Consider the following 18462-nt stretch of genomic DNA (forward strand, 5'->3'; position numbering starts at 1 on the left):
CAAAATGACACAATACATTATTAACCATTAATTTCTATTGGGCACATAATAATCTGAAACACAACCAAAACGAACTGCGAATGCTTTCAACAAGTCTGTAGAGTCACAAGCTTGATGTAGTCATTGCGTGCTAGGAATATGGGACCAAATACAAAACGTTTGACTACTTTATTCATAAGAATATTTTGGGGTGTCAATAATAGCGCCCCCCACTGTACATTATCCTCAAGGGAAAGAATAACGTGCCAGTGAAAGTATTGGCTTACAAAACGTTGCTTATTTTAAAATCCATCTTCGAGAGAGAGCACTATTTGTTTTTAGCCATCTACTGATATTGTTTTAGGGTAAAAGGTCACACTGTTTTTTCATGATCAGTATGCATCTCCTCCTGTAGTGACAGGAATTCATTTCTCGACAGCTGGGAATTGGACACCTAACAGTATCATTGAAGAGTAGCATGTGGAAGCTAATTAGGAAACATTGAGGCTGAATGCTCAAGGTGTGAAAGCTGTAGGAGTCAAAGGTGCTCCTCTCTGTCTAAGGAGGGGAACTCTCTCTGGCGATGACAACCACTATATTGTCACCTTGTAGACGGCTTGTAGACAGCTTCACACTCACACATTGACAGCTATCTTGACCTTTTACGGTGTGTAACTACAAATCAAAGACCTGATGCCCCTTGAGTCAGCACCGTATATAGTATTCTACCCAGGCTTTTCTGACCTGATTAGCCAGCACCTTACACAGGTTATTATAACAAAAAAAGGTAGAAGTGACATCCTAACACTTATAACGTAAGTGTTTTTTCTTAACATTTAATTTTAAAACATTAATATTCCTAACATACATTGAGTCCCTCTAGCATGAGTTTCTTGAAGAATGTGACATGTATTACTCAATGTATGGCTTTAATTAATTTACTTATGTGCACTTCATATACTGAACACCCAAAGAACAATTTCACAGGGTTATTTTTGTCCTCAATGACAAAGGGAAGGAAACAATGCCACGTCAACAAGTCGAGGTCTAGTGATATACTTACAATAGCTGTTACTCTTGGTGACAATAGATGTGAGAGTGACCTTGTCTTGGTGAACAAAGGACAGCTGCCCTTGTCTTCATCATAAGAACTCTATCATGCAATTCATTCACACACTGCAACAACACTTTCTCATTTCATTTACCCAACGCAATGTTGTAGGATGAGCAAGACTAAAATCCCCAAGTCATCACAAAGAGCAACGAATGGGGGGACAGGGGGAGTGTAAATCATTATTTTTTTTTGGACATATATTACTACAACCTGTTTTTGGAGCTAACTTACTTCGTGTCATTGCACATAAATACATAATTTGATGAATTCCCATTGGTCAAACATACATGCTTGTCATTTTTAGAAGACTACAGTGCCTGAGACTGCCCTTTGATCAAGTGGGCTTTCAATGCAGCCAATTTCTCCCCTCCTCTGTCCGCCCTGGAATAGCCTGTTGTTATAACGAGCCTGATAGGTCAAAGACGTATACACCTCTAGCCCCAAATACAGCTCTTTTGAAATAATCAGTCTAATTTATGTAATGACATGAACTATCTCCATATAGGGCTGAGCAACTCTCTCTATAAAGAGTGATGGAGACCAGGGGAGACAGACCAGGGGAGACACAAGACACCGGACATCCTGAAGGTAAGCATATAGAGGCAGTCTGCTGAGGAGGGCAAAGATAATCATTATACAACCTAATAACTGTCTTACCGCATAAAACTGGCAACTCCATTGATATTTGTCTTTGTATTTGTCTATTTCATTCTCAGTAGAGATCCTTTCCACCAAACGTATCCAAGGGGTGACCAACAACAGGTAAGATTCACAATCTTCTAAAATAAAGGCCTCCTAGTGGTCTTTAACTGTGTTTCATAAAATGTGGATATTAATGCAAAAAATAATAATTTTGTTGTCTGTACTCATTAATCTAGTCAACGTGTTTATGTGGCATAATACATCTATCCTGTACAGTAATTACATGTTGTCAGTGTCATCACTACACAAGCTGTAGATTTCAGCTACAGTGGACCTAGTTACTTTTGGTCTGCTCTGAACCTCACAAGTTTTGGTTTATATTCAACGTTCTATTGGTTTACTGACCTTCATATTGTTCAGATAAACTCTTACTAATCTATGACTCTAAATCTGGTAGCCTACTGGTGTTCTGCATCAACCCTCGTGTTTCTTTAGGCTTATATTTAAATTTTATTGGTCTGCCATGACCATTATTCCAATTATACTACTCATATACGGTATATACATGTAACTGCCAAAAAATAATGGAAACACTTGAGTAAATGAGGGATAGAAAGTGTATTGAAAGCAGGTGCTTCCACACAGGTATGGATCCTGAATTAATTAAGTAATTAACATCCTATCATGCTTAGGGTCATGTATAATGATAATGGGTAGGCCATTATTTTGTCTACCATGGCTAAGCCCCCATAGGATGACAATGCCCCTATCCACAGGGCAGGAGTGGTCACTGAATGGTTTGATGAGCATGAAAACGATGTAAACCATATGCCATGGCTGTCTCAGTCACCAGATCTCAACCCAATTGAACACTTATGGGAGATTCTGGAGCGGCGCCTGAGACAGCGTTTTCCACCATCAACAAAACACCAAATTATTTAATTTCTCATAGAAGAATGTTGTCATATCCCTCCAACAGAGTTCCAGACAGTTGTAGAACCTATCCCAAGGTTCATTGAAGTTTTTCTGGCTTGTGGTGGCCCAACGCTCTATTTTTTATTTATTTTAATTTAACCTTTATTTAACCAGGCAAGCCAGTTAAGAACAAATTCTTATTTACAATGACGGCCTACCCCGGCCAAACCCGGACGACGCTGAGCCAATTGTGCGCCGCCCTATGGGACACCCAATCACAGCCAGATGTGATGCAGCCTGGATTAGAACCAGGGACTGCAGTGAGATGCAGTGCCTTAGACCGCTGCACCCCTCGGGAGCAAACACACTACATGTTGGTGTTTCCTTTATGTTGGCAGTTACTTGTACATACAGTCATATTAATATCTAATGTTCCAATTCATTTAGGTCTTTGGGGTAACATTTATGAAATTGTTTTGTTGTTGTTGTATGAAGGGAAAATCAGGACAAAGGTCTAATTTACACTGAATTTCAAAACTGGTTCCAGAGAAAAGCGAAATACAGCCCTGGAGCCCTAAAGTTGTTGATGTATTTAATATGATTTAATATTAGTGCTTTACACTGATATTAGGTTATTACCACAATATGCACGGTTCCCTTTGTCATTAACAGAATAAAATGTAAAACTATCAAAATACGGTTGATATTGTAAAAAATACTGTAAAGTATGAAGATCTAAATGGTTGTTGTTTCTTAAGTTTGAGAAATGTTTATCATGAGAATCCTGGCATACAACACACCATGGCAACAGTGAGAAGACAGCCACATGTAAATCTGAAGTTTAGCAAATTGAACCTAATAATAATAATAATAATAATAATAAATAGAATATACAGTACATACACACTATCCACAACAACAAATACATGGTATTATTCCAACTCAAACCTGGTACTGTATGTAATATATACATATGCATTCAATGCTCTGTTCCTGCCTTCACAGGTTTAAGAATGGGGGACACATTGATGGCAGAGTTTGGCGTCGCAGCTTCCTTTCTGCGTAAATCAGACAAGGAGCGTATGGAATGCCAGACTAGACCCTTTGACATAAAGAGAGAGTGCTATGTGCCTGACCCTGAGGTTGAGTACGTCAAGGCCACAATCACCAGCAGAGATGGGGCTAAAGTCACCGCTGATACTGAGTTTGGAAAGGTAAATATTTTGTTGAAAAACATTTCTGAAAAAATATGACCTGGAAAATGGATACCTGGAAAATCATAAGATAATACATTTTTCTACTAAGAACTCTATGATTTATGAACAATTATTTATAAACTGAATTGAGTTATACACTTTACTGTTTAGTATTTAAAAAATCTTACAAGAGATACTAAAGCAGAATCCTTTAAATCTTTGACTTTCATGTAAATCAGGCATTACATGTAAATGGATGATTTCTGTAAATTCTATGTTGTGTGTAATATCAAGTTAGGGTTTGTCTCAAAGTGAATAGCTCTGCTCCTTGAAAATGACACAAAACTATTTTATTTGCACTTCTTTCAGACTGTTACTGTGAAGGAGGACGACGTCCACCCCCAGAACCCGCCAAAGTTTGATAAAATTGAGGACATGGCGATGTTCACCTTCCTGCACGAGCCCGCTGTGCTGTTTAACCTCAAAGAGCGTTACGCAGCCTGGATGATCTACGTAAGTAAAGACCTGTCTGCTAATATCTGCATTAAATCAATCATTCATTCAAATGAATTAAACTAAATATGCATCCCCTTGTCTTTGACAGACCTACTCAGGGCTGTTCTGTGTTACTGTCAACCCATACAAGTGGCTGCCAGTGTACGATCAGTCTGTTGTCAATGCATACAGAGGCAAGAAGAGGACAGAAGCTCCTCCTCACATCTTCTCCATCTCTGACAATGCCTACCAGTACATGTTGTCAGGTAAAATATAACTTTTCCTTTTCATCTATATAAATCAAATAATATTTGGATAATGTCACATTTACGGATACTTCTCTTTCAACAGACAGGGAAAATCAGTCTGTCCTTATCACGTAAGTACATCAACCAAAGGCTATATCCATTTGAGACTATTTAAAGTTAAGAGACATTCTGAGACATCAACATTTGTATTTTAAATCCCAGTGGAGAATCCGGTGCTGGAAAGACTGTTAACACCAAGAGAGTCATCCAGTATTTCGCCAGCATTGCTGCTGTTGGTGGAAAGAAAAGTGCAGCAGAAGAAAAAAAGGTAAAAATGAATGCAAATGAAATATTCTTCATGGCTGGATGGGTAGATGTTGACAAAACCCAATTTTATTCATAGAGTATTGTTTTTTATCGCAGCATTTTAACACTGTGTGGTTGTTGGGTTGTAGGGGACCCTGGAGGATCAAATCATCCAGGCCAATCCTGCCCTGGAGGCTTTTGGTAATGCCAAGACCATCAGGAATGACAACTCCTCCCGATTTGTAAGTTTGGTCTTTGTTTGTCAAATATTATTCAAACCTTATTATACATGTTCAGTGTTTCCCCTATATGGACCACCTCTGCAAAAAAATATGTAATTTAATACATACACTACCGTTCAAAAGTTTGGGGTCACTTAGAAATGTCCTTGTTTTTGAAAGAAAAGCAAATTTTTTGTCCATTAAAATAACATAAATATAATCAGAAATACAGTGTAGACATTGTTAATGTTGTAAATGACTATTGTAGCTGGAAACGGCAGATTTTTTATTTTATGGAATATCTATATAGGCATACAGAGGCCCATTTTCAGCAACCATCACTCCTGTGTTCCAATGGCATGTTGGAATGGAGAGAAATGTTTTTAATATGATATTTGAGTGAGACTGAGAGTGACTGGTCTCCATCCCTATCAAAGTTGCCCATTCCTGCATTACACCATGCAATCTCAAGTGCACCTAAGGTATTCAAAAAGAAAACAAATACTACTTGAAGCCAGATCTGGTGTGCTCTGTAATTTCTGCTTTGACAATAATTTACAGGGTAAATTCATCCGAATTCATTTTGGAGTCACTGGGAAGCTATCGTCTGCTGACATTGAGACTTGTAAGTACAATACTCAACTTGCCCAGGCTTGAACAGATCTCTTTGACAGGAAACATTAATACCAAAATAACTTTTCCATACTGATCAGATCTTCTAGAAAAGTCACGTGTAACTTTCCAGCTCAAGGCTGAGAGAGACTACCACATCTTCTACCAGATCCTGTCCCAAAAGAAACCAGAACTGCTGGGTGAGTATTGAATCATCAAACTGAGTAGGGTTGAGGTCAATTCTGGATTCAACTGAACATTTCTGATGAAATCAAATTAAATTATTATGATGCAGCCAGCCCAGGCCTTGTGCTACCCCCATTCCCTACTGTAAAACACAATGTTAAATGATTTATGGTGTAACATTTTCTTTGTATATAAAAAAGTAACAATTATTAAAATGTAATTTAAGCACACAACATAAAAATGTTATGCACACATAACAATCTCTAGCAGTTTATTTTAAATTATCCTGTCTATTTATAATATTACAGTTTTCTTTTTGCACAAAGCAATTTTTCTAATTGACCCCAACCCTAATACTGAGTATATTATGTTATGACCTATACCACAGCATGAACACAAATTAAACTGAGCTGTTCAATTATTTTCAGAGATGCTACTCATCACCAGCAATCCCTATGACTATGCCTTCATCTCCCAAGGAGAGATTGCTGTAACTTCCATTAACGATGCAGATGAGCTAATGGCTACTGATGTGAGTAAAATATCTATATAGTGTATATGCAATAACATTTCACTTGTATCCAACCCCTTCTCCAATACAAAACAATGGCCTTTTATTTCGGAACTAGGATGCCTTTAATGTGCTTGGATTTGCCCAAGAAGAGATTAATGGCATTTATAAACTGACTGGTGCCATCATGCACTACGGGAACATGAAGTTCAAGAATAAGCAGCGGGAGGAGCAAGCAGAGGCAGATGGCACTGAGGGTGAGTGCTGAAGATTTAAAACCTCTCACTTCAATATGCAGTAGTATCTGAAAATCTAAAATCTAAAATCAGTTAGATTGCCTCTTCCAATCATAAAACTTTGCCTTTCCAGATATTGACAAAGCTGCATATCTGATGTGTCTGAACTCTGCTGACGTGGTCAAGGGGCTGTGTAACCCAAGGGTCAAAGTAGGAAATGAGTGGGTCACCAAAGGTCAGAATGTCAACCAAGTGAGTCTTCAACATTTAAAAAATAATATTCAGCATAAAACTTGTCTATGTTCATACCTGTAATTCCCAATTGAGCATGATTTTTTTGTCTAGAACTAGGCCTAATCTGTGTCTAGGAAACTGTAACTATGTGTTTATGTTGAGGCTATGTTTCAGTAATTTATTTTTTCTATATTTTGTAGGTGTACTACTCTGTTGGTGCACTGGCAAAGAAAATTTACGAGAACATGTTCCTCTGGATGGTGATAAGAATCAACCTTACTCTGGACACTAAGAATGCTCGCCAGCACTACATTGGTGTGCTGGACATTGCTGGCTTTGAGATCTTTGATGTGAGTGTTTGATGTAAATTTGATAAAAATGGAATCTAAAACATTACAGCAGACAAAATAAAGTAACTGTGAACTTCTATTTCAGTTCAACACCTTTGAGCAGCTGTGCATCAACTTCACTAATGAGAAGCTGCAGCAGTTCTTCAACCACCACATGTTTGTGCTGGAGCAGGAAGAGTATAAGAAAGAGGGCATCGTCTGGGAGTTCATTGACTTTGGCATGGACTTGGCTGCCTGCATTGACCTCATTGAAAGGGTTGGTATCTTCAGTTGTGCAGAAGTTGATGTGACCTTAGTAATATTTGATATTTTAAAGGCAATCTTTATAAATGTGCTGATATTTATTCACTATGCTTTTCCGTTAGCATTAATTTATTTTCATTCATTCCTTCCACTAGCCCATGGGTATCATGTCCATCCTTGAAGAGGAGTGCATGTTCCCCAAGGCCAGTGATTCTACATTCAAAGCTAAGCTGTATGAAAACCATCTGGGCAAAAATGCATGCTTCCAGAAGCCTAGAATTATTAAGGGTAGACCAGAGGCCCATTTCTCCCTCGTTCACTATGCTGGCATTGTTGACTACAACATTGGCAACTGGCTGGTGAAGAACAAGGACCCGCTGAATGAGACTGTGGTCGGACTGTTCCAGAAGTCAAGTCTTAAGTTCCTGGCAAACCTGTTCGCAAACTATGCTGGTGCAGAAGGTGGTACTATGTGTTCATATCTGCAAAGACTACAACACATTCAAATAAATAACAATCCACAGTATATGATCGTAGTAATAATAATATATTTGAATAGTTATTTCATTATCATACAGCACCTGAAGAAAAAGCGGCTGGAGGAAAAAAGAAGAAAGGCTCTTCCTTCCAGACTGTGTCTGCATTGCACAGGGTACATCTGAGCTTAAATCAATATGTTTCTGATGTTTTCACATGTCAGAATATTAACAGATGTATTACATTTGCACAAAATTTGAGATAACAGTATTAAATGCCACTGTGACTCGTAAGGTACTTGGAAACTCATTCAATGATGGACAATTTTACATTTGTCATACTGACAGGAGAACTTGGGTAAACTCATGACCAACTTGAGGTCTACTCACCCCCACTTTGTGCGTTGCATCATCCCCAACGAGACCAAGACTCCTGGGGCCATGGAGAATCCTCTGGTCATGCACCAGCTGCGCTGTAACGGTGTGCTAGAAGGCATCAGGATCTGCAGAAAGGGCTTCCCCAACAGGATCCTGTATGCTGACTTCAAACAAAGGTAAAAATAATCATCAATTTCCTTTCTAAAATAAATTAAACTGTTTACCTCTTCAGGTCTTCCTGAAATAAGATAATTTCTTTCTGATTTAAATTCAGATACCGCATCCTCAATCCAAATGCTATCCCTGAGGGTCAGTTCATTGACAATATGAAGGCAGCAGAAAAACTGTTGGGCTCTCTGGACATTGACCATACCCAGTACAGATTAGGACACACTAAGGTAAGTTCTCTAAATAGATGAAAAGCAATAAGACCTGTTGGAACAGGATGGAAAAATAGCAGGAATTATCAGGTCCGAGCAGTATATTAACAACACACCACCATCTGGCCAACCTGGGGAATAATTCTTGAAATAACTGCTGATATACCATTGATCATGCTTATATCATGTTATCTGTCTCTAGTGCAAATGGGTCATGTCAAGAAATACACATTTATACTTGGTATAGTGCCGCAAGCTAGTAGATCCAGATCTACAGTAAGCAATTGAAAGCATAGTGGCCATGATGTTTGAAATAGACTTCAGTGTTAATTTTGTAAGCTATTTTGGATTTAGTTTTAGTCTTAGATTTTGTGACTAAAATACCTTTTAGTCTTAGTCCCATTTTAGTAATTTCCCCCTTCTCGGTTTTAGTTATCAGTCAACTAAAATTCTGGACAATTTTAGTCTTAGTCCCAGTCATTTAATCACATATTATTCAGTGCATTATTTTTCCATTAAATAATGAATATTTAACTTCCATCATGTGGATATTAAGATAACCTTGTCCCACTAGGCCTACTATCCCCTCATATAGCTGGCACATTGATATTGTGGCAGATTGTAACCAATGCCAGCCATGATTTACCATATAGCCAAGGCTACAAAGCCAAGGCTACTGAAAGACGTTAATTCTGACAATGAGAGGATTGCATTAAAAGATGCACTATGCAGAAATTGCTCTGCCATTTCTTGGTTGCTAAAATTCTAATAGTTCGCCTAATTCCAATTTATGTTACAATACAAGCACGTATAGTGTAGAGAATCATTGTACCATCTAAAACACTGTGAAATGTATTTTCCATAACCAAAAATATTGTATTTTCAGCTGTTTGAAGCTGGTTTACAAAACCAAAAGTAAAAAACAAAACTTATGAATGGGAAGCATATGAATAGGTCACATAGAACAGATCTACTGCTTCTTAGACTTGCTTTCAATGAGAATGACAGATCTATAACTAACATTTCTATGTGAATTTGGTCAGGTTGCCCAAAAGAATCTTCTGCAAAGGCATGAATGTTTATGATTGGACAATACAGATGGAAAGGAGCTTCATGTCAAATTGAATGCCCATTAGTCTCACATGAAATTCAAGTCTCATCACATTTTTAGCAACTAAAATGAATACTAATTTGTTAGAGTTTGATCATTTTTTTCATGGCATCTCCTCATCTCGTCGTTAGTTTTCTTCAGGGAAAATAGGTCATTGACAAATATTCTTTGACATAGTTATTGTTAACAGAAATGAACACAGTTAGACTTTATGTACTTATTTTTAAAGACCTTGCCAATATGTGTAACTCTCGGTCAACATGCTGGGACTGAAGTTGTAAAATCAATTGAACATAAGAGGGCCAACTTGTGTTCAATTTGTGACATTTTTGTACAGAGACAAGAAATCAGCAATCTAAACATGACTACCAAGTCTTGTAAATCTGGGGGGTACCACATTCAAGTTATTATTGGTCAACTGTCAGAAAAATACAATCCCACCAAATACAAGACGATCCAAGCACCACATTATGACCTTTGTGTATCTTCAGGTGTTCTTCAAGGCTGGTCTCCTGGGTCTACTTGAGGAGATGAGAGACGATCGTCTCGCTCTTATCATCACTGGCTTCCAGGCCCGATCACGTGGTCTACTTGCTAGAATTGAGTTCCAGAAAATGGTTGATCGCAGGTTGGAATAATAAACAAAACTTCTGCAGACAATATGGTGAAGGTGGAAAAGGTTTTTATAACAAGCCAATTTTATTCAATTTCACAGGGATGCCTTGCTTGTGATCCAATGGAACATTCGTGCCTTCATGGGTGTCAAGAATTGGCCCTGGATGAAGATGTTCTTCAAGATCAAACCTCTGCTGAAGTCAGCAGAGACTGAGAAGGAGATGGCCAACATGAAGGAAGAATTCCTGAAGCTTAAAGAGGCTTATGCTAAAAGTGAAGCCCGTAGAAAGGAGCTGGAAGAGAAGATGATCTCCCTTCTCCAAGAGAAGAACGACCTGCAGCTTGCAGTCCAAACTGTGAGTAATATTAACTGCATTGCAGTTGCTGCATTCACATCCTTTGTCAAAATGGTATTTCCTAGTTAGCTATTAGCACTAGAGAAATTGAAAAAGAGAGAGAGAAAAGACATGATTTGTTAAATAGATACATACAATCAGCATTTGTCTATCATTTGTAGTGTCCAAATATTTTGCTACCAAACTTTTGAGCTTTGGAGAATTTGATATACTTACAACATATTGACACATTGACAGTCAGAAGACACTATTGGTGATGCTGAAGAGAGATGTGAGGGTCTGATCAAGAGCAAAATCCAGCTTGAGGCCAAAGCCAAAGAGCTGACAGAAAGACTGGAGGATGAGGAGGAGATGAATTCAGAGCTAACTGCTAAGAAGAGGAAGCTGGAGGATGAGTGCTCAGAACTCAAGAAGGACATTGATGATCTGGAGCTCACTCTGGCTAAAGTGGAGAAGGAAAAGCATGCCACAGAGAACAAGGTAAACACTTTTCTTTATTCTTGTGTTGTTAAAACGTAATGTGCCGGAGTCTGGCGTAGCGTTTTCAGCTCCCGACTGCGGACCACACATGCATCCTTGGTTCGAGCCAAATTAATTGGTTTGGATAAAAGTGTAATGACAATGTTGTTTCCTTAGGTTAAAAACCTGACTGAGGAGATGGCAGCTCTGGATGAAATTATTGCCAAGCTGACCAAGGAGAAGAAGGCTCTGCAAGAGGCTCATCAACAAACGCTGGATGATCTGCAGAGTGAGGAGGACAAAGTCAACACACTGACCAAGGCCAAAGCCAAACTGGAACAGCAAGTTGATGATGTGAGTATCAAATAGGAATTCATAAAAAGTACAACACAATTAGTAATATCCTAAAAACACGCTTCAGTAAATTGCTGACTCCGAATGTTGTTTAACATATCCTTTATCAGCTTGAAGGGTCTCTGGAGCAAGAGAAAAAGGTGAGAATGGACCTTGAGAGAGCCAAGAGAAAGCTGGAGGGAGATTTAAAGTTGACCCAGGAGAGCCTAATGGACCTGGAGAATGACAAGCAGCAGCTGGAGGAGAGAATGAAGAAGTAAGATCACAACCCATAACACCGCATGAATAGTTATTTTACAGAAAGTGCTCAAATGTGTTATTTACTTATCAGGAAGGACTTTGAGATGAGCCAACTCAACAGCAAGATTGAGGATGAGCAAGCGATGAGTGCCCAGCTTCAGAAGAAACTGAAGGAGCTGCAGGTATTTCAATAGCATCGTTGAAAAGGGAATCTTTCTGTTACATATGCTTATGTTCTGATCATACCAGAAAATTTGAATTCCTACCATTTCAGGCCCGCATTGAGGAGCTGGAGGAAGAGCTGGAGGCTGAAAGAGCTGCCCGTGCCAAGGTGGAGAAACAGAGGGCAGACTTGTCCAGAGAGCTAGAAGAGATCAGTGAGAGGCTGGAGGAGGCTGGTGGAGCCACTGCTGCCCAGATTGAGATGAACAAGAAGAGGGAGGCTGAGTTCCAGAAGGTGCGCAGAGACCTTGAAGAGGCTACCCTGCAGCATGAGGCTACAGCTGCCACTCTGAGGAAGAAAAATGCTGACAGTGTAGCTGACCTGGGAGAACAGATTGACAACCTTCAGAGAGTGAAGCAGAAGCTGGAGAAAGAGAAGAGTGAGCTCAGACTGGAGCTGGATGATGTGGTCTCCAACATGGAGCAGATTGTCAAGTCCAAAGTATGTGGTATCATTGAGCAATCTATAAAATGTATGTTTTTTCTCGACATGCTTTTTAAAGAAGAAATTTAGTGATGCTGTTCTGTATTATTTCTTTTTTTACATTTGTTTTTAGACAAACTTGGAGAAAATGTGCCGCACTCTAGAGGACCAGATGAGTGAATACAGGACGAAAGCTGAGGAAGGACAGCGTTCCATCAATGATTTCACCATGCAGAAAGCAAAGCTTCAAACTGAGAATGGTACATACAGTATATTAACAAAAAACCTGAACAGCCAAAATGAATAACCACAGTATGTAATATCATTGAAAATAATTTTGAATTGAATGAAAACAGGGGAATTTGCCAGACAGTTGGAGGAGAAGGACTCTCTGGTCTCTCAACTGACCAGAGGTAAGCAGTCCAACGTTCAGCAGATTGAAGACCTCAAGAGACAACTGGAGGAGGAAGTCAAGGTATTGATACAACAATTGCAGTGCCCTTTCTCCAACTACTATCTATCCTCTGGCATAATTACAGATCCTTTTAAAAATTTCCTTACCAGGCAAAGAACGCTCTTGCCCATGCAGTGCAGTCTGCTCGCCATGACTCAGATCTGTTGAGGGAGCAGTATGAGGAGGAGCAGGAGGCCAAGTCTGAGCTGCAGCGTGGCATGTCCAAGGCTAATGCTGAGGTGGCTCAGTGGAGAACCAAGTATGAAACTGATGCCATCCAGAAGACTGAGGAGCTTGAGGACGCAAAGTAAGGATGTTTTATTACTTCCTCTTACTTTTCAGGCTATTGAACCTTGGCTGAATGAGCGATACACAAAAGTACATGACGAATAAATAATAAGTTGAATACCTGTTAAACAATCACTGTATATCAGAAAGAAAAAAGTCAGATGTTCAGAAATGTGGTTCTTATCTGTGTCAATCTAGGAAGAAGCTGGCTCAGCGTCTGCAGGATGCAGAGGAAGCTGTGGAAGCTGTTAATGCTAAATGCTCATCCCTGGAGAAGACTAAACACAGACTCCAGAATGAGATTGAAGATCTCATGGTGGATGTAGAGAGATCCAATGCAGCTGCTGCCTCTCTGGACAAGAAGCAAAGGAACTTTGATAAGGTAAATTTGGGGGGGGATACGCAAGTTGTAGGAGGCTTCAATATAGTACATGAGGGGTGGCAGGTAGCCTGGTGGTCCGAGAAGTGGGCCAGCAAGAAGGTTGATGTTGAGTGAGCTAGAAACCAGAATGTTTCTGGCATCATCTTACACACTACCATCGCCTGTAGTTGTGCAATTGAGCAAGGCACTTAACCCCCTATAATTGCTCCAGCTGCACTCCGGATGAAACATTGCTTCCAGCCTGTGTGTGTCTCGAAGAATTGGGTTGTGAGTTCTCTGTAAGTTAATGGACAATAAAGTACATCTTATCTTAATGATATACTGTATTTCAACTACCTAAAATACCTGTATGATTTCCAGATCCTGGCTGACTGGAAGCAGAAGTTTGAGGAGTCTCAGACTGAGCTGGAGAGCTCCCAGAAAGAGGCCAGATCTCTCAGCACTGAGCTCTTCAAACTCAAGAACTCTTATGAGGAGTCTCTGGATCATCTGGAGACCATGAAGAGGGAGAACAAGAACCTCCAAGGTCAGACCATGAGCATTATTAGCCTATATAATTTAGTCAATGAAAGATCGATATATAATAGAGATTATGAGTGTGAATGTTTAAACGTTAAAACGGAATTGGGATCGTTGAAGTTAAGAAAAAATCCACTAACAAAAAACATTTATTTTGTGTGTTTTCCCCCACAAAATAAAAATCACAGTGCAGTTATCACAAAACATATTCTTTGCCATGTTATAGCCAAACTAGACGATAGGCTATAAAGGCCTGGGGTTTGTTGTGTAATTTAAATAAAACCAGAGGGGAAAGAGGCTAATTTTAGGCTACTTTGGTAAATTTACAGATTACCAAGACATATGAGAATGGCCCCGTCCTCTCTCTCACTCGCGCTGGCTCTCATGCTGTTGCTCTTTGCTAATGATGCAAATATGTGTTCAGTCTTCCGGTCTGTTGCAAGCCAAGAAATTGCGAGATACAGCTTCCATTTGGAGATACAGCTTTTGATTACCCAATAGATAGGCCAAGTGCACGGTTCTGACTCTGTCTGTATGGTGGCCGACCTGCCTATACTGTGCCCCTCCCCTCTCTCTCCGTCCCTCTCTAGCTCGCTATAGAAAATGTGAGTGTTCTCGTTAGTACGGCAACTAATCAGTCTCCTCCTTTCTAAAATTACTGAATTTTAGGAGTTGAGGAGTCGCGGAATCTAATCTTGACACTCACAAATGGGAGTCGACACATGGAGATGACGTGCAAGGAGTCGAGGAATCAATTATTTTGGAGTAGACACTCCACCACTAAATCATCGTCATTAACAGTTGGAAAAATGGCAAAGGCAAGAGACAGCAGTGGAGTCCTATATGGCAATACTTTGACAAATTAAATGAGAAGGTGGTGAAATGCAAACTTTGCGAGGTAGAATTGAGGTACAGTAATGGTAGTACAGGTGCAGTGCTTCACCATCTGAAAGGGATGCACCGTGAAACCTAAACCGTTGCTGGCAGCAGCGCAGCTGCAGTGTGAATTCACGTGGAATTTTATGAATTTTTAAAATCGGTTTAACGGAAAACCGATATAACATCTCTGATTAAACGTTGGGATTTTTCCCCATTTGCCTCATCCCTAATCAACAATAGTTATCACAAAATGATTCCGATGTACAATAATATTTTTCCACAGAGGAAATTTCTGACCTGACTGAGCAGCTTGGTGAAGGAGGAAAGAGCATCCATGAGCTGGAAAAGATCCGTAAACAGCTGGAGCAGGAGAAGGCAGAGATACAGTCTGCTCTAGAGGAAGCTGAGGTGAGAATAGAAAACATTTACAGATAGTGAAAGTACCAACATTTTATTTGAAGATCTTACAAACTATGGGTGGCTGTGTTGTCATAGGCCTCCCTAGAGCATGAGGAAGGCAAGATCATGAGAGCTCAGCTGGAGTTCAATCAGGTGAAATCTGACATTGAGCGCAAGCTGGTGGAGAAGGATGAGGAAATGGAGATGAATAAGAGGAACCAGCAGAGAGTTGTGGATACCCTGCAAAGCTCCCTGGAGTCAGAGACTCGCAGCAGGAATGAAGCTCTCAGGCTGAAGAAGAAGATGGAGGGAGATCTCAATGAGATGGAGATCCAGCTCAGCCAGGCCAACAGGCAGGCATCCGAGGCCCAGAAGCAACTTAAGGGTCTCCATTCCCATCTGAAGGTATTACTTCCACATCATTGAATTAAAAACATTGCTTGTGCCTTCAGATAAAGCCAAACCACACTGTGAAACAATACGATATAGTAAAATCAGTAATTCTCTCTACAGGATTCTCAAATGCAGCTGGATGATGCTCTTCGTAGCAATGATGACCTGAAGGAGAACATTGCCATTGTGGAGAGACGCAACAACCTGATGCAGGCTGAACTGGATGAGCTGAGAGCCCTGGTGGAGCAGACTGAGAGAGGCCGCAAACTGGCTGAGCAGGAACTGCTGGATGTTAGTGAGAGAGTTCAGCTGCTGCACTCACAGGTAAGTCAGTAATATAGAACAATTAGGGTTATCCTTAAATATCTGCTACTTGAGGTACGTATAGGTAACATAAACATAATTTGTCATATATATGTGTAGAATACCAGCCTACTGAGCCAGAAGAAGAAGCTAGAGGGCGACACATCCCAGCTTCAGAATGAAGTGGAGGAGGCTGTGCAGGAGTGTAGAAATGCTGAGGAAAAGGCCAAGAAGGCCATTACTGATGCTGCCATGATGGCAGAGGAGCTGAAGAAGGAGCAGGACACCAGTGCTCACCTGGAACGCATGAAAAAGAACATGGAGCAGACCATCAAGGACCTGCAGCACCGCCTGGATGAAGCTGAACAAATTGCCATGAAGGGTGGCAAGAAGCAGATCCAGAAGCTGGAGGCCAGAGTAAGTGTCTAAGCTACATTCTCGTCTATTAATTCAATGTCACATGTCATATTTCTAGTCATATTTCTAGCTTCAATATTGAAAGTAGTGGTAATTAACAAACTAATTGTTAATGGTGTGTTAACAATGATCATATCTTTCTAGGTGAGAGAGCTAGAGACTGAAGTGGAACTGGAGCAAAGGAGGAGCAGTGATTCTGTGAAAGGAGTCCGTAAATATGAGAGACGCATCAAGGAGCTCACATACCAGGTACATTGTTTTAATTTGACAGTGCAGAGTTAACAATTCACATTAACATGCTCAGAATCAAATGTAAGATACATACAGTATATGACTCTATTTCTTCCCTTCTTTTTGTGTGCAGACTGAGGAAGACCGTAAGAATTTGAGCCGCCTGCAGGACCTGGTGGACAAACTGCAGCTGAAGGTCAAATCCTACAAGAGAACTTCAGAGGAGGCTGTAAGTAACCTTCTATCATCCATATGTTGCATATTTAATTCCCAAATTGTTTTGTTTGCTAGAAACTTAAATCATATTTTTTTTTTTCACAGGAGGAACAAGCCAATTCCAATTTGGGCAAGTTCCGCAAGATTCAGCATGAACTGGATGAGGCAGAAGAGAGGGCTGATATTGCTGAGTCTCAGGTCAACAAGATGAGAGCCAAGAGTCGTGATGCCGGTTCCAAGGTCAGTGAAGTTGCTGTTTCAAAAGCCTCAACTTTCTGGGAACTGGGATTCTGTTTAATGGTCATTTCAATTCTCGATATTAACCCATTGATTCCTGAAGAAAATAAGGAATAAATGCATAATATATTACATTGTTACCAAGTAACTATACATACCTGTTGAAGTTCCCCATTGTAAAATTTCAAAAGGAGGACACGGTATATGGCAATATAAAATGTTTTTCAGTTTCAGTTTTTCAGTTCTAATAATCAATCAATCTATCTATCTATCTTCTCTGTCACAGAAAGGAAAGGATGAGGAGTGAGTTCAAGAGTTGTGATGCTGGCTCCCAGGTCAGTTCTTTTAATGAAAATAATAATATTGGTTATAATTTGCAAACTCATCTCAAGTATGATGACAGTCCCAAGCATTTGATGTCCAATAACCATACTATCATTCATATAACTATAAATTGGAATATTGTTCCCTGTCATGGGTAAAAAAAATATATATTCAAAAGCACGATATATTTTGGTTTCAGTGGTGAGTTACTACTTACTGTGTGATGGCAAGCAACACATTTTGAAGTATTGTGAAAAATGCTGGACATCGTTGCTTCTTGAATTTTTTTTGTAAAATCTTTAATTTACTAGTCGACACAGTTAGTGTTATTCATGATGTTTATTGTGTATTCTATACACTCAAACAAGGAGCCCCATCGTTTAATATATATTTGACAATGCACAGAATATTGTAAGAATGTTTTTAGTGTTTACAGTAGTTTATTACATTTTAACCTTCATCCATCTTGTGTCACAGAAAGGACATGATGAAGAGTGAAGCTCTCGGATGGACCTTTCTGAAAATCTCCTGACTGTAGTGCTTTAGTTTTTTCTCTATTCTCCATGGAACATGAGCAGAATAAAGAATAAAGTCAATTTAAACAGCCCCTCTGTGTATTGCTTGATTCTATTACGAACAGGTTTGGAATCCACTATTATTTAACAAAATTAAGTTAACACTGGTTTTCATAATATACTGGTAACTTACCTCACAGAGAATCATGACAATAGACAAATATCTCTCACTTTTGCATCTGGGGGTGCTTCTGAGCCAAATTGGGTCCCCTAAATGAACAGATATATTGTTCAGAAAATACCTATATAGACAGAGAGTAAAACACCTACCAACAACCATGAGCAATATCATATTTTGTTGGCATAAAAGTAAGGATTGTGTGGTTTAATTAGAAATGGATT

General features: G+C 39.6%; 1 protein-coding gene and 1 long non-coding RNA gene across 2 annotated transcripts in view; one reads left to right on the top strand and one right to left on the bottom strand.

Moving 5' to 3' along the window:
* The window catches only part of LOC139531810 (uncharacterized), a 31561-nt gene that overhangs the window by 3241 nt on the left and 9858 nt on the right, over positions 1 to 18462 (bottom strand). The window contains exon 2 of the long non-coding RNA XR_011666434.1: positions 8355 to 8506. This is a non-coding gene — a long non-coding RNA (uncharacterized lncRNA). The remainder of the gene's footprint in view (positions 1 to 8354; positions 8507 to 18462) is intronic.
* LOC139531805 (myosin-7-like) lies at positions 1596 to 18152 on the top strand. The gene is made up of 40 exons (XM_071328662.1): positions 1596 to 1681; positions 1810 to 1855; positions 3656 to 3864; positions 4216 to 4359; positions 4451 to 4607; positions 4693 to 4720; positions 4812 to 4917; positions 5045 to 5137; positions 5678 to 5741; positions 5830 to 5928; positions 6343 to 6446; positions 6544 to 6682; positions 6795 to 6913; positions 7096 to 7245; positions 7331 to 7501; positions 7644 to 7950; positions 8067 to 8140; positions 8313 to 8518; positions 8617 to 8740; positions 10325 to 10461; positions 10549 to 10804; positions 11042 to 11284; positions 11441 to 11617; positions 11728 to 11873; positions 11949 to 12039; positions 12132 to 12521; positions 12637 to 12763; positions 12860 to 12978; positions 13068 to 13264; positions 13444 to 13627; positions 13988 to 14153; positions 15309 to 15433; positions 15521 to 15829; positions 15938 to 16141; positions 16241 to 16537; positions 16682 to 16786; positions 16902 to 16997; positions 17090 to 17224; positions 17508 to 17556; positions 18023 to 18152. The coding sequence occupies exons 3-39, from the start codon at positions 3664 to 3666 to the stop codon at positions 17526 to 17528; spliced, it is 5811 nt and encodes a 1936-aa protein (XP_071184763.1). The 5' UTR covers positions 1596 to 1681; positions 1810 to 1855; positions 3656 to 3663; the 3' UTR covers positions 17529 to 17556; positions 18023 to 18152.

This window comes from Salvelinus alpinus, chromosome 10, assembly GCF_045679555.1.
Source record: "Salvelinus alpinus chromosome 10, SLU_Salpinus.1, whole genome shotgun sequence".
In the NCBI taxonomy this organism is placed as follows: domain Eukaryota; kingdom Metazoa; phylum Chordata; class Actinopteri; order Salmoniformes; family Salmonidae; genus Salvelinus; species Salvelinus alpinus.